This window comes from Ceratotherium simum, chromosome 29 (assembly GCF_057802395.1).
Source record: "Ceratotherium simum simum isolate JZ-2026a chromosome 29, ASM5780239v1, whole genome shotgun sequence".
Lineage (NCBI taxonomy): Eukaryota > Metazoa > Chordata > Mammalia > Perissodactyla > Rhinocerotidae > Ceratotherium > Ceratotherium simum.
The window spans coordinates 15,889,934-15,904,258 of NC_141928.1; the positions used below are offsets into that span (position 1 = coordinate 15,889,934).

Genomic DNA, 14,325 nt, shown 5'->3' on the forward strand with positions numbered 1-14,325 from the left:
AGGACTCTGCAGCTAAAAATGATAAGATGTAATATCTAGAGAGAATGATATTCCAGTCCCCACAGAACAAGCCAAAATCTCTTCATTTACTTACATGTGCTGGGTCTTTGGACTCCAGGCTATCTACGGCCATGTGCAGGTCCTTGATCTCCTTCTGCTTTTCAGCAATTTCTTGCCTTTGCTTTTCCATCTGCATTTCTAGATCCAGAGCTTCTTGGCGTAATTTATTTAGAAGTTGTATCCTACCACTCAACTGCTTGAAAAGAAGATCTTTCTCTGCTTCTGAAATCTAATCCCCCCACACCCCAACACACAATTAACAGAGGACAGCAACACTGATTTACAAACTTAAAGAAAACAACTTCTACAATTTAAAAAGGTATTCTATGCTCTATCAGGTTTTTTTAAATAAAAATAAAAGGTAGGAGTTATCTAGGCACTTCATTCATATCTTATACTTTTATGCTTATTATATGTAGAAAGTCTTATTTTATGAAAGTTTATGAAAACTAATAATTGCAGGTAAAAATGCAGTTGTCATTCTAATATAAACACCTTGTAAATTATTAATAACAATAACCATAATACAGTCACGCATTCCTTAATGATGGGGATACATTCTGAGATATGCATCATTAGGTGATTTCGTCGTTGTGTGAACATCATAGAATGTAGTTACACAAACCTAGATAGTATAGCCTATTACACACCTAGGCTATATGGTACTAATTTTATAGGCTCACCGTCGTATACGCGGTCCATTGTTGACCGAAACATCATTATGCGGTGCATGACTATTAATGGTAGCTGACTATATACAGCGCTTACCCTTGTTATTAGCATGTCAAGCAAATTAATAAGGTAATGAAAAATTTAGGCTTATATGTACTCATTTAAAATAACTATTTTTTCCAAGCACACTTTGTAAGCATCAATTTATTTAAAAATTATGTACATTATTTACATCTATCAATCTATATAAAGCTTTGGCCAATACTATTAATTAACATCATTCTTGAGAGCTCACTCCACCTTGTCCCCCACTTGCAACTCATTTTTACATCTTATCAGTTCTACTGCCAGATTTTACCTGGAATCAGTTTGCTTTCTCTCCATGTCCACCATCACCTTCCTAGTCCAAACCATTATCATCTCTTGCATGTACTAAACAATAGTCTAACAGATGCACACATCTCCATTCTTTCCATCTCCCTCACCCCATTTCACTCTCATGCAGTAGCCAGAGTGACCTTATAAAAATACAAATAGGATCAGCCAGTCTACTACCTAAAGTCCTTCAATGGTTTCCCATCATGTTCAGAATAAAATTCAAACTCTTTCAAATGGCCTGTGACACCTTGCACGATCTTGACCTTCATCCTCCACTACACTCTCCCTCACTCTGCAGACGAATCTTTCATCTGAATTCCTTTGCACACACTGTCACCTCTGCCTGGAATACTCTTTCACCTAACTCTGCCTCACTGGATCCTTCTCATCCTTTGGGTCTCTAATTGTCACCTCCTCAGAGTGGCCTCTATGGGACCCAACAATCTAAATTATATCCTTTTTATTATCTCTACTAATTTTCTATTTTTTCCTACAACACATGTTGTTTAACTATATATTTCTTTTTTACTTTTTTTTATTTTATTGTCTGTTTCCTCTACAAGCCTGTCCATGAGGGAGGGATACATACCTGTTTTATTCATTACTCAGGGCCAGCCCAGTCGGCGAGTGGCATATATAGTAAGCTTCCAATAAACTTGAATCAATTTCTAGTTACTATATAATTTGAAAGTAACGATACAGTGTATCTTTTAAAAGAATCTATAATTTGGACTTCACATTCTTGTTCTATCTATTTATGGTATGAATGCAGTTACCATCATAATTTTGAAACACTGATTTTTAAAAGTTGCAAATAGCTAAAACTCTTACATATCTAAAAACTGAAAAGTCAAAATACTTCCTTTTTTGAATTTTCTCCCTCTGCAATTACATCATGGGTTTGAGCTGCTTACTTCTTCATGACACACTGGTAATTTCTGAGAGTGTATCATTTCCATCTTTTTGTACACTGTATTTTATATCATTTACATTTTTGCTACTTGTGTTTGATAATGTTCATGGTATAGTAGAGATGTCTTCTGGCTCTTAATCTAGGTCCTAGGATCTTAAAAGTGGGGAGTGCTTAATTTAATTAGAAGAGATATATCAGGAAGCAACTTCCTTGGATAAAGTAGATACTTTCATAATAAATTAGACCAAATACATCTTTTCACATAAATTATAAGTAATTTATTTCTACACACTTTATAAAATGCTAACAGGATGTCATAAAGAATGGAAGGGAAATGTAACTGGAAAATGCTAGAACCATATCTGACTCTGAGATTTGTTATCCCACAATTAATTAGGCAGCACTGATTTAAAAAAATGTTTTACATGGTTATGAAGGGAGAAAACACATGTTATTTTTTGCATTTCATCTTAACATTGCTGCTTTGCTTTTACATACTTTTTTAAGTTGTATAGCGTCTTCCAGTTGTTTAAATTCTTCAGTAGCTCTTAAAATTTGTTGTTCTGCCTTTTCTATTTCATCATGCAGTTCTGACAGTCGACTTTGTGCTGCAAGTTTAAAAACCATGCACACAAACACACACAAGAAAAGTTTTGAATTCTCAAATTTCTACCAAATTTTTTTCCTTTGCAATAACCTCCTCCCCTTCCCCCCCCAATTAAATTGTCATTATAAATCACAGGAATAAAAAAAAGGAATTTCTCATGATGGTTTTCCTTTATATTAGTTTATATTCCTTTATATTAATGTAATATTTGATATGTATAAATATAATATTTGACTATATTAATATTCCTTTATATTAATCTTCAGACTAGTTTCATGATTTGCTATAAAACTATAATCGACTCTTTTATTTGTAAAATTCTTAACATAAAAGGGGCTTTCCTTGATACTCCCAACACTGAAAAGCTCTTTTGAGAGAATAAGGATTTTATTGGTAAATAAGCACTTATATGTCACTAAGCTATAATTAGGTTCAAGCTATTAAAAACAACTTGTGTTAGAGATAAATGTTTTATGATGGGACTCAGTATCAAGAAGTTCACTACAGAACAGTCTCGCCAAGCTGGAGGTGATCTCAAATCAATTACTTTCTACCTCAAATTTCCAATTTCTCTCTCTCCCTCTCTCCCCTCCCTGCCTCCTACAAAACTATGAGCCCCTTGAAGTTAGTCTACACATATATCTGATTTATTTTTGCTTTCCCCCTCCAGAGCCTTGCATATAGTATATGTACACATGGACAACTCAGTCTCTTTTCTCCCCTCTCCAAGTCAACCTCTACTGGCCTTCCATGTTTTCCATTTAGTTACCAACAAAGGGAAGATGAGCTGTTAATCTGATTGGTGAGAGCCCCACAATGGGGCCATGATTACTAGTGGGATGCATGAACTCAGGTCTGCTTTCTCCTTCTTCTACATCCATGCAGCTGAGTGGGTAAGTGGATTCAAAGTTTGTCATTGGCAGGGTGTCTTAAGTGTCCTCTTGGATTGACTTCTTCCTCTTTATGATTTTCCAGGAGGTGGTAAGATCCCGTGAATTAGACATTTTTGGAGGGCAGGGGAGAAGGTTGAGGGGTAGCGTATGAAACAGGCCAGGAAGAGTCAGAGGCCAGCCTTGGGCCCAAGCCTAAGGAGAGTGCACTGATCCAGTTTATCCAAAGCACTGCTTTAGGTTTTGGCTACATGCATTGTAATCAAACAATGGTACTTTACTTGCATCAATTATTACTAATTATATCTTTGAATGTATAGCTCCAGTGGTGAGAAGGACCTGTTGGAATGACAAGATTTATGCATTCTTGGATCTCTTGGACATGTTGCCATCAAATTACTCTCAAAAACCCTATTCCTAGCCATAACAGGAATCATTAAAAAATAATCTGCTCAATGAATCACTACTTCTGTTTTAGACTTTTCATGTAAACAATAAATACCTTCAGCATGTTTAATTAGAATTATAAAACAAAATTTGCCTATATAGTCAATTTTTTCATATTTTTAAAGAATTTAAAATAACTTTTTTTAACCTGCACTTATTTTATATATACACAACGGAATACTACTCAACCATAAAAAAGGAGGAGATCTGGCCATTTGTGACAACATGGATGGACCCTGAGAGTATTATGCTAAGTGAAATAAGTCAGAGGGAGAAAGTCAAATATTGTATAATGTCACTCATAAATAGAAGATAAAAACAACAACAAACAAACACATAGAGACAGAGATTGGATTGGTGGTTATCAGAGGGGAAAGGAGGGCGAAAGGGGTCATTAGGCACATGTGTACAGTGATGGACTGTAATCAGTCTTTGGGTGGCAAATATGATGTAATCTACACAGAAATAGAAATAGAATGATGTACACTCAAAATTTATATAATGATACAAACCAATGTTACCGCAATAAATAAAAATAAAAAATAATAAAATAACTTTTTTTAACCTGCACTTATTTTTTTTTCTTTGTCTTCCAGTTGTATGTCCAGTGGCGTATGGGCTCTCAAGTTCACATGCTGACTTCTAAGTTGTTCCCCTTCATCTGGCTCCATCTTCCTGATCTCTATTGGCTGGGCATTATCGATAATGTAACTCTCTGTGGTGAACATATTTCTCTTGTATCTGGATTTGCCAATGTAAGGGCTTTCATCTGGGGCTTTATCAATTTCAACATACTAAAAGCAAAATAAATAGATTTATGGTTTAGTAAATAACTTCAAAGCAGTCAAGTGACTATTCATTTTATTAGTGAAGAACATATCACAGAATTGCCTACATATTAATCCCACATGCCTAGAAGTTGAAAAATATATATCATTCTTTTATCTTATTCTTAATATACCAAAAAGGAACTAGAATTAAAAATGGTCTCAAAGGATTCGTCCTCCTATCCCTGAAAAGTAAGTTTGGATTGATTGGATTGGTTGATTAAAGAACTGCCTACCGTTGTGTGATTTTTAGCACTGCTTAGTCTCTCAAGTCAGAAATCTAGGTGTTTTATTTTGATTTCTTGGCCAATATACAAGTAAAATCTCAGTCTAATAAATTTTAATAATTGAATTTTTACTAAATAATATATGGTATTGATTGGAATCACTAGGTCTTAGAAGTTAAGCAATTCCTCTGTTACAGTGGCATTTGTACAAATAATAGTTGACTAATACTGAACCCACTGATTATTGAACAAACAACGTAGGGAGATGGCTATTCCATGGTCACTGAAGCAGGCAATGTACTTTTTCTGGAAGTTTAGATTTAAAGAAGCTGATCAACCATACTCTCAAGTGAGGTAACTGAGGATTAGAAGGCTGCTTTGGGTTATCAATATGGCTGTGGGCAAAGATCCTCCTGGGGCTTGTAACCTCTTTTAGACACTGCTCTAACTTACTGAGCCAAATAATTCACAGATTTAACCAAAATACATTTACTCTGCTGATGCCCTCATAACAAGAAAGTGGAGTGGTTATTGATGAAATCCGCTAAATGTCTCCATTGCTCCCCGTCCCCGGCCCCACTCTATGCTGGCTTTAACTTTGGATTACTAAAAAATTAAAATAACTCACCTCTGATGGATAATAATTTAGTGGCTCAAATTTAGCATCAATTTTATAAAAGGCCAATTCCTGTTCCAGCTCATACTGTTTCTGACATGCTCGTGTTAGCTCCATGGTCTTCTGTTTTAACTATTGGCCCCATTTGATATGAAACAACACAGTGTCAGTAAGTTAGTAAAAAAGTACAATGGTATGGCAAGTTCTAATCATAACTAATAAGTATATTGTTTTAAACTCCACAGCAAATAGCACAACATTCAGAGCATTTTATCTTAATTCTAAAGTATTACAAAGAATGAAACACAAAATTATCGTTTCATAAGGGATCACATAAAAGACCTTTGAAGTTTATACGCTATTTCAGGATACAATGAATAAAGATTTTAAAAACCATTTAAATTTGCTTATCCAAAAATGAAAATAACTCTGTATCAATTACATATATATATATATATAATTTTTTTCTTTTTGGTGAGGAAGATTGGCCCTAAGCTAACACCTGTTGCCAAGCTTCCTCTTTTTTGCTTGAGGAAGAGTTCCACTGAGCTAATATCTGTGCTCATCTTCCTCTATTTTGTATGTAGGATGCCACCACAGCATGGCTTGATGAGAGGTGTTGGTCCACGCCCAGGATCCGATCCTGCAAACCCCGGGCCGCCGAAGCAGAACACGCTAAACTTAACTACTGTGCCACTGGACCAGCCCCTGTATCAATTATTTTTAAGTAAGTAGTCTACTAAGTACCTGCTCCCTGATTTCCCAATAATTAACACTAATTTATTTAACTTACTCTGGGATTTTAATGATAGCTTCAAATTGTGGATGAAAATTATTTGACATTAATTACAAAAGGATCAGAAGGAAGAATGAGGAAGACAGAAATAAGAGATTGGCTTTAATTGTTGTACTGTTGTTGCTGTAGTATTTTGGCTCATGGTATCTGCGTTTTAAGTGTTCAGAACATTATTCTTTGTAATAGAGGATAAGGGATGTGAATAAGCTTAATCAGATCCAAATATGTAACATTAAATTTTTAGTAAAGTAATTCTACAAAATTACAACTTCTTAGTTATTCTTGGAAATTTTTGGAGCTAGAAGAAATCATCCAATCTAATTTTATGAATTTATAAATAAAGAAATTGAGTCCCAGATTGGTGAACTGACTTGTCAAAAGTTACATATTAGATTAGTGGTAGAGGCTAAATACTTTATTAAACTACGAGTACCAGCCCCCTTTCTACTAAACCAATCCTTCAAGTTCATTTCAAAGGTCTACTAAGTGATTTTTGCCTTTTTTTTTTTTGCCAGCCTCCGACAGTAGATACCAGACAAAAGACATGCAGAAAAACTTCATTAATATAAAAATGCAAGCTGAAGAGAATAAAACATAAACTACCATGAACATTTTACAAGGCCCAGGAAATCAAAGTCGTGCATGATTTAGCTTACAGTCACCTCCTGATTATCCGTCAAAGTGGAAGTAATGCTAACCTGGATAACAGGTAATCTTGATCGAGAACTGACGGTATGCCAGACAGTGTGCTAAGCATTTTACATGTGCTGTGTCACTGAATCTTCACAACTACCCTATGAGATGATAAAAGCTGCACAGAGAGGTTAAATAACTTGCCCAGTTGCACAGCTGGTAGTGGAAGAGGCAGAGTTCAATTCCAAGTCTCCTGATTTCAAATCCAGCACTCTGTCTATTGTCCTATGCTGCCTTCAATGTCCTGGTGCAGGGTGTCCAGCACATTACCCACATTCATACTTTCACTGAATGCTCACAAGTCCCCGAGTCTCAAGAAAGCAACTCACAATCAACAGAGTCAACTAATCTTCAACTTCTCTCCCCAAAGATCATTGGCAGTAGGGTCAAACAAAGGCAAATGTGACTGAATCATGGAGAACGCATGGACTGATCTCTGCAGGCAAATAATCATACTCTGTGCATCGTAAAGCACCTTTGTGTCTTTTATAGCACTAGGCTTAGCATATAGTAAGCATTCAATAAATGTCCACTGAGGAAATATATAAATGAGCAAATCAGGAATCAAAGAACCCAGAAAGTAGGCTAGTTACGGTATTAGCTGTGGATAATCAAGAGTTGACTGCAGTTAACATATTTACCAATAGGAAAAATGATACAAATTCCTTCCCCCACATTCAAATTCACTCTCCTATGTATACATCCATTAAAAAAATATACATAAACACACAAGCACATTTCTCAAGAAGGCAAGCCAGTTTCAAAACTTAAAATGTACATAAGCATATTAATACAAGTTATCATGCAAACCATGAAACACATAGTGTGCAATTCAGCCCTGAAGGAACTACCTTTAAGGAAGAATAAAGAATCGGCAGAAAAGGGTCTGCAAGAAACCAAGACAAAGGCTAAAAGGAGAAAGAAGCAAACAGAGACCATCATCTGGAGAACTCTGGAGAGTTGGGCTGTAATAATACAGCTGCTCTTCACTGACAACTTACCTTAGGAAGATACTGTTATTAGTACTTGCATTATTCTTACACGGACACATTTTATCATCATTCTAACTATGAGTTACAGATTTACTACCTTCTATTACTTAGTTTGATTCATTTCAAATTATTTTCACATTCATCACCTCATTAAATCCTCACAACTAAGTGAGGCTGGCAGGAAAGGTAAATCATTCTCATTTTAAAAATGAGGAAACTGAAGAACAGTTAAATAACTTGCAAATAGACAAAGAGTAATATTAATATTAAAGCTAAAAGTTAATATTTGTTAGTGGCAGGAGGGGGACTACTATAGTTTAAATGGCCATCAGAAGTTTTACTTCCATGTTACATTTCTTTTATAGGTTAACTGAACTACTGTATGAGGAACTACTTTATGAAACTGGAAAATATTATACAACTGTACACGATATTATCACCATATATTCTGCATGAGATAATGGAAAATGTTTTTCAAATGTAGGCTCTTAGAATAAGACCTAGAATTCTTTTTTTAATATAGAATAGTCCTTTGGAATAATAAAAGAACAGGCAAAACAATATGAATTTAAAGAATACAAAACAGCTAATAAATACATAGGCATACTCAACTCTCCAACAACTAAAGAAATGTGAAATTAAAGCAATGAGATTCCATTTTTTTCCTATCCTATTTACAAGTTCAAAATAATAATACAAAGTGGGAAATTGGGCTCTTTCACTCACTGCTGTAGAACTGTAAAGCAGTTATAAGCTTTTTGAAGGGTGCATTAATATTTACCAAAATTTTAAATGCAAATTACAGAGTAATTCCACTTGCAGTGATTTATACTAAGAAATTACTAGTATAAATGCATAAGATATACACATACACAACGATTTTTCTCTGCAGTATTATTTTTAATAGCAAAAAAGTAGAAGCAACCTAAATATTCATCAATAAGAGTAGGCTAAATAAACTATGAAGGAGCCATATAATGGAACACAATATAGACTTTGAAAAAAATAAAGAAGATTTGTGTGTGTGTGTGCGCACGCACATGTATTTTTTTTTAACTTGGAGAGCTGTCCATGAGATATGGTTTTGTAAAGAATAAGATGCAGAATTAAAAAATATATAGTAAGATTCTTATTTTCTAAATCACAAAAATATTCAAAGGTATATATATTTAATTACCTATATATTATGTAATTACATATATACTGTATAAGCATAGAAAACAAAAAGGATATGTATTAACATCCAGGGAACAGGGTAGGGGAAGAGTGAGACCTTCATTTTCTACTGTATACATCTGTGTTGTCTGAATTTGTTAGAATAGACATATATTAAGTTTGTATATAAATGTATTTTTAAATGGTTAACGATAAAAATAACATAATGAAGCAAAGAAAAGCACAATCTGTCCTCTAACCAAAAATAGTTACAGAAAAAAACCCAGCAAAAACTATTGACAATTTACAAAGCATTTATTCACAGCACAAATATATCAACATTATAAATAAACAAAAGAGAAAACTAGGCAACTATAATAATCCATAATTCTGGGATAGTGCAAAGTCATAAAATATAACATTTTGCCAAGGTTTTCAATGGGTTGACTAACATGTACCAGGGAGTCAGCATATAGAAGTTATAAAGTTCTTTTACCTTAGTAATAAAAGATGGATTCTACATTATGAAAAAGATCAATAACTCAGGAAAATTTATTAAATGTTCACAAATGTCAAGTGATACCACAGTAAGTACTATTTTTTATTTTTGTATATTAAATATATGTTAAAAAGTGATGGCACAAAGAGTTCACTGCTAAAATAAAATTGATTGTCATGTAAGTATCCAATGATTTAATTACTCATCAATCCACTCTATTATGGAATGGAGAGCAACAAAGTACGTATAATATAAAACCATCACTGGATTATTAACATCATATATAGTATGCCTTCAGAATATAGCTGACATATTTGAAAACTAAGAAGAAGTATATGAAGGAACCCACAAATGCTCTGAATATTTGACTTACAGAGCTGGGAAGCTGCCCTGTCTTTCATCACGTCCCACTGGTATAAATTACCATTTTTCTCAGGCAAAGAAGAGCTCAAGAAGGAGGTAACATATTCAGACTTCAAGAAACAATTTCCCTCTATACACAAAGGAAGGAACACTTTTTTCTTGCTAAAAAATGTAAGTGCTTAAGCAGAATTCTTGTCAACAAATCATGTAATTAAGCCAGAACGCCAATCTTGAAAGGGGATGCAAAAAAAAAGATAACTGTAGCTAGGATTCTGTTAGTTACCTGAGAAATATAATTCTTTGAGTTACGTATAGATCAGAAAAAGAATTGTCAAAAGAAAAAAAAAAGAGGAGAGTACCAATAGCTATTTTTCCCTTTAAGGAAAGTAGCCTAATAATTTCATAGAATCAGATTCTCTGGTTTGAAAAGGACTTTTAAGGTCATTTAGTCTTTCTCCCTGTCTAATGTTTTTTATCTTTCTCCAAACCTGAGCACGTGCCTGTTTCAGTGACAGCAAACACATTCCCAAGTTATCACATTTTATCTCAGGATAGCTATTAGAAATTTCTTCTTTATTACTAAAGGAAAAACTGTTTTCCTGTAATTCTATTTGTCATTTCTTAATTTTATCTCATGGGACCTTAGTCAGTAACTCTAGTCCCTCTTCTATGATAGTCCTTCGACTATCTGAAGGCAATCATCATAGCTCGCTAGGTCTCCTCTTCTCCAGCCTACACACCTCTATTGCTTTGGCCATTCCTCAGAGGATATGGTCTCAAGACCTTTGAAGCCTCTGGGTCAGGTACCTTCTGATCATATGTTATCTAGTCTATCTAAATCTTTCTCTTTTGAATTATCTTTTCTACCTATTTCAACCATAAAGCCAAATTATATAAAATTTAAACATTACAGTTATACATAAATGGCAATCTGAAAGTACTTCATAATTCCACTCCTCAGAAATAACTACTGTCAAGAGTTTGGTACATATTCTACCATTTTTCCCTACACATACTTATACTATTATATTTATCTTTATATACAGGATCATACTTGATAACACTGCTTTACAGCTTGCTTTTTTTCACACAGCAATATGTGTTAGACATCCTTCCATATCAGGACATAAAGCTCTACCTCATTTTAACAGTAACACGATTATTCTACCACATAGATATTCACTGAGACATTTTAGTTATTCTCAATATTTTGTTAATATAAACAATATTGTAGTGAATGTCCTTGTATATATATGTGTATATGTGTATTTATATATATGTATGTACACATATATAATATCTTTGCACATTCGTGCTACTATTTCTACAGTATATATTATTGGAAATATATATTATATATAACATTATAACTATTACAGCATAATATATTATAATAAATAATATAAATATTATATATAATATTTCCAATACATAAGACATAGGGTATATCTGTTTAAATTTGGATAATTTTGCCAAATTGCCTTCCAAAAGTTTTTGCCAATGTACAGTCTCACCAACAATGTTGTTGTTAAAAAAAATACAAACACTCAGGGGCAGTCTGACCAACTCCTCATAGTGCAGGGCTCCACCTTCCTCCTATGTTCTGGATACCATACTTCACATGATGCAGCCCAAAGCAGCACTCATTCTTTGGGCAGCCATATCATACAGTGCACAGGCAACTATAACTTGTAAAAACTTTTGTACATATTTCTGTTAAACCACATCTTCCCCATTCTATGGTCAGGAAGTTGTGTTTCTAGACCCAAGGACAAAGAATTCTCTATTTCAAGAGAATATAGTCAAAGCAATGTAAAATAAGGACTTACCAATTCATTTTTTGTGTTTAGGTTACTCTCTAGCTCCTCACAGCTCTGTTTTTGTAACATGGCCTCCTCTTTTAATGATTTGTTCAATTTATCTTGATTTTTAATTTCCTCAAGGAACTTTGTTTGTTTGCTCTTAAGCTCTTCAGTTTCCATTATTTTCTTTTCCAGGTCTCTTTCCAGTCTTTCTACCTCCTCTGCCAATACAAATTTAATAGTTTATTGATCATTGTATTTTCATTCATCATTGTATTTTCTACTCGAAGGTAAGAATATTTCTCAAATAACAGCAAAAGAAGTCTTAGAATAGTATAAATATAATTTTACTTTTAAAATTATTCACTATGGGTTTGGGAAAAAAGACTATCTCGAGCTAGAAAGTGATTTATATGAAGAGGTAAGAAGGCATTATCATTTGGATAACGATTTTAAAAGACAACACTTCCAAGTATTTAATTCAATTGTGTGTTGATAAATGAGGTTTTTTTCCAGGTCGCCTATAAAAAACATGCAATATTTTATTTGATATTAGTAATTACACTTTAAAGGATGCTGCAAGCATGTTTGCAAAATACTGTTATCTTAAAAATCCTTCAAAGGCTTCCTATTATGCTTAGGATAGGATCCAAAATGCTTACATGAAGAACTGATAAGGCTCTTCATGATTTGGTCCCCAACTCCCTCTTCAGCCTCTTTTTCAAGAGCACCCCACTGCAGCCTTTCTGAAATGATTCCACTTCTTCAGATTTGTGATGCTTCTTCTCACCTGCAGGCTTTTATTCACACCTTCCGCCTGGAACTGTCTTCCTCTTTCTCCTACTGGCCTATTTTGCATCCTCCAGGTCTTAGTTTTAAAAAACGTTTTGAGAAGACTGGCCTGACTCTACCCTTTCCCCAAGTTAGATGCTTCTCAGGGATGCTCTCATGCCACCCTACACCTCTGCTGTGGCCCTCATCACACAGAGAGTTGTAAAAGGTGATCAAATAGCTTGGCTGTCTGCCTTCCCCACTAAAGCTCTGTGAAAGCAGAAACTGCATCTATCTGGCTCACCATTGGATCCCAAGAGCTCAGCACACGAAATGCTCCTAATTAATATTCAAAGTCATGAAAGAATTATAAGTAGTTTAAACATTTCTCCCAATAGTATATTTACATGATGACTTTCCTTTACATTATTTATATTTTTAATGGTTTCAAAACATAAACTTCAGGGTAACAAATGTTGAGATGGGGGATCCCAAACTAATAAGAATTTATCAGATTTCTCAAGTATTGGATCAAACCATATGAAATTGCATTTTTGTAAGTCAAAATGTAATAACATCAATTTCAAATGGTTGAAGATACAGACTCATTTCCTAACACTTTAAAAATGGCTATTTCATACCTTCCTCTTTTCTTCAAACCTCTCATACTCCCCGTATTTTCTTTCTCAGCTGATGGTCTCATATTTCATTGAAAAAACAGACCCCACCAGTGGGAACTTCTTCATTTTCCCGCCACCAAAGCAACAAAATTACCCATATCTGCACCTATCTTCTCTCCCTTCTGATGGAGAAAGTGTCCCGTTCCTCTTATCAAGAAACAATCTTTCCTCTTTTTCTCTGATCTCATCTTCTTGTCTTCTCACAGACCAAAAGAATTGAGCCATGATTTGTCTCTCCACTCTTCAATATCCTCTGTTTCTTTATTAGCTTTGAGGTTTACTGCATTCGCTCCTGCCCACTTCCTGGTCTGAAAGCTATTGGTGAATTTTTTTTTCACTTTTAAACGTTTTTTTTTTTAATTCATTCATTAGGTACTAAGGGAGAGAAATTGTGGGAGGAAATTTCAAATCTTCACCCAAATGTCTCCCTCCCATTCACTTTTCAATCTATAATCTAGCGTTTGTCCCAACCACTCCTTAACTGCTCTTGTCAAGATTGTCATCCTATGTTGCCAATCTAAAGCACTTCTCTGTGCTCATCTTACTTCTTCATGTCTCAGCAACATTCAACATCGCTGACCACTTCCTGTCTTGAAATCATCTCTGGGCTTTTCCAACCCACCATTTCATGGTTTTCTCCTACCTTACTGGCCCCTCTTTCTCAGTTTCCTTAGCTAGTTTCCCTTCCAGCTCTTCCCAACCTCTGCCCGAGTGAGCTAATCGATTCTGGTAGAATTAAATGTCATTTTACACTGATGACTCCCAAATTTATATCTCCAGTACAGCTCTCTTTGAACTCCAGACTCACATTTCTGACTCTCTTCTTGCTTATCTAACAGACACTCAAACTCAGCATTCTGAGTGCTTCCATTTTTACAAGCAATATCACCATCCAACCACTTACTCAAACCAGAAGCCTGGGAATTATCCAATCCAT

At 34.5% G+C, this 14,325-nt stretch overlaps 1 protein-coding gene across 6 annotated transcripts in view; it reads right to left on the reverse strand.

Moving 5' to 3' along the window:
• CNTRL (centriolin) overlaps nt 1-14,325 on the reverse strand; it is an 85,147-nt gene that overhangs the window by 50,100 nt on the left and 20,722 nt on the right. For all 6 annotated transcript variants that reach the window (XM_087419172.1, XM_087419170.1, XM_087419174.1 and 3 more), the window contains 5 exons: nt 11,965-12,158; nt 5,650-5,769; nt 4,533-4,761; nt 2,522-2,631; nt 95-289 (listed from right to left, as the gene is read on the reverse strand). In XM_087419172.1, coding sequence (XP_087275298.1) covers nt 95-289; nt 2,522-2,631; nt 4,533-4,761; nt 5,650-5,769; nt 11,965-12,158 — 848 coding nt within the window. The remainder of the gene's footprint in view (nt 1-94; nt 290-2,521; nt 2,632-4,532; nt 4,762-5,649; nt 5,770-11,964; nt 12,159-14,325) is intronic.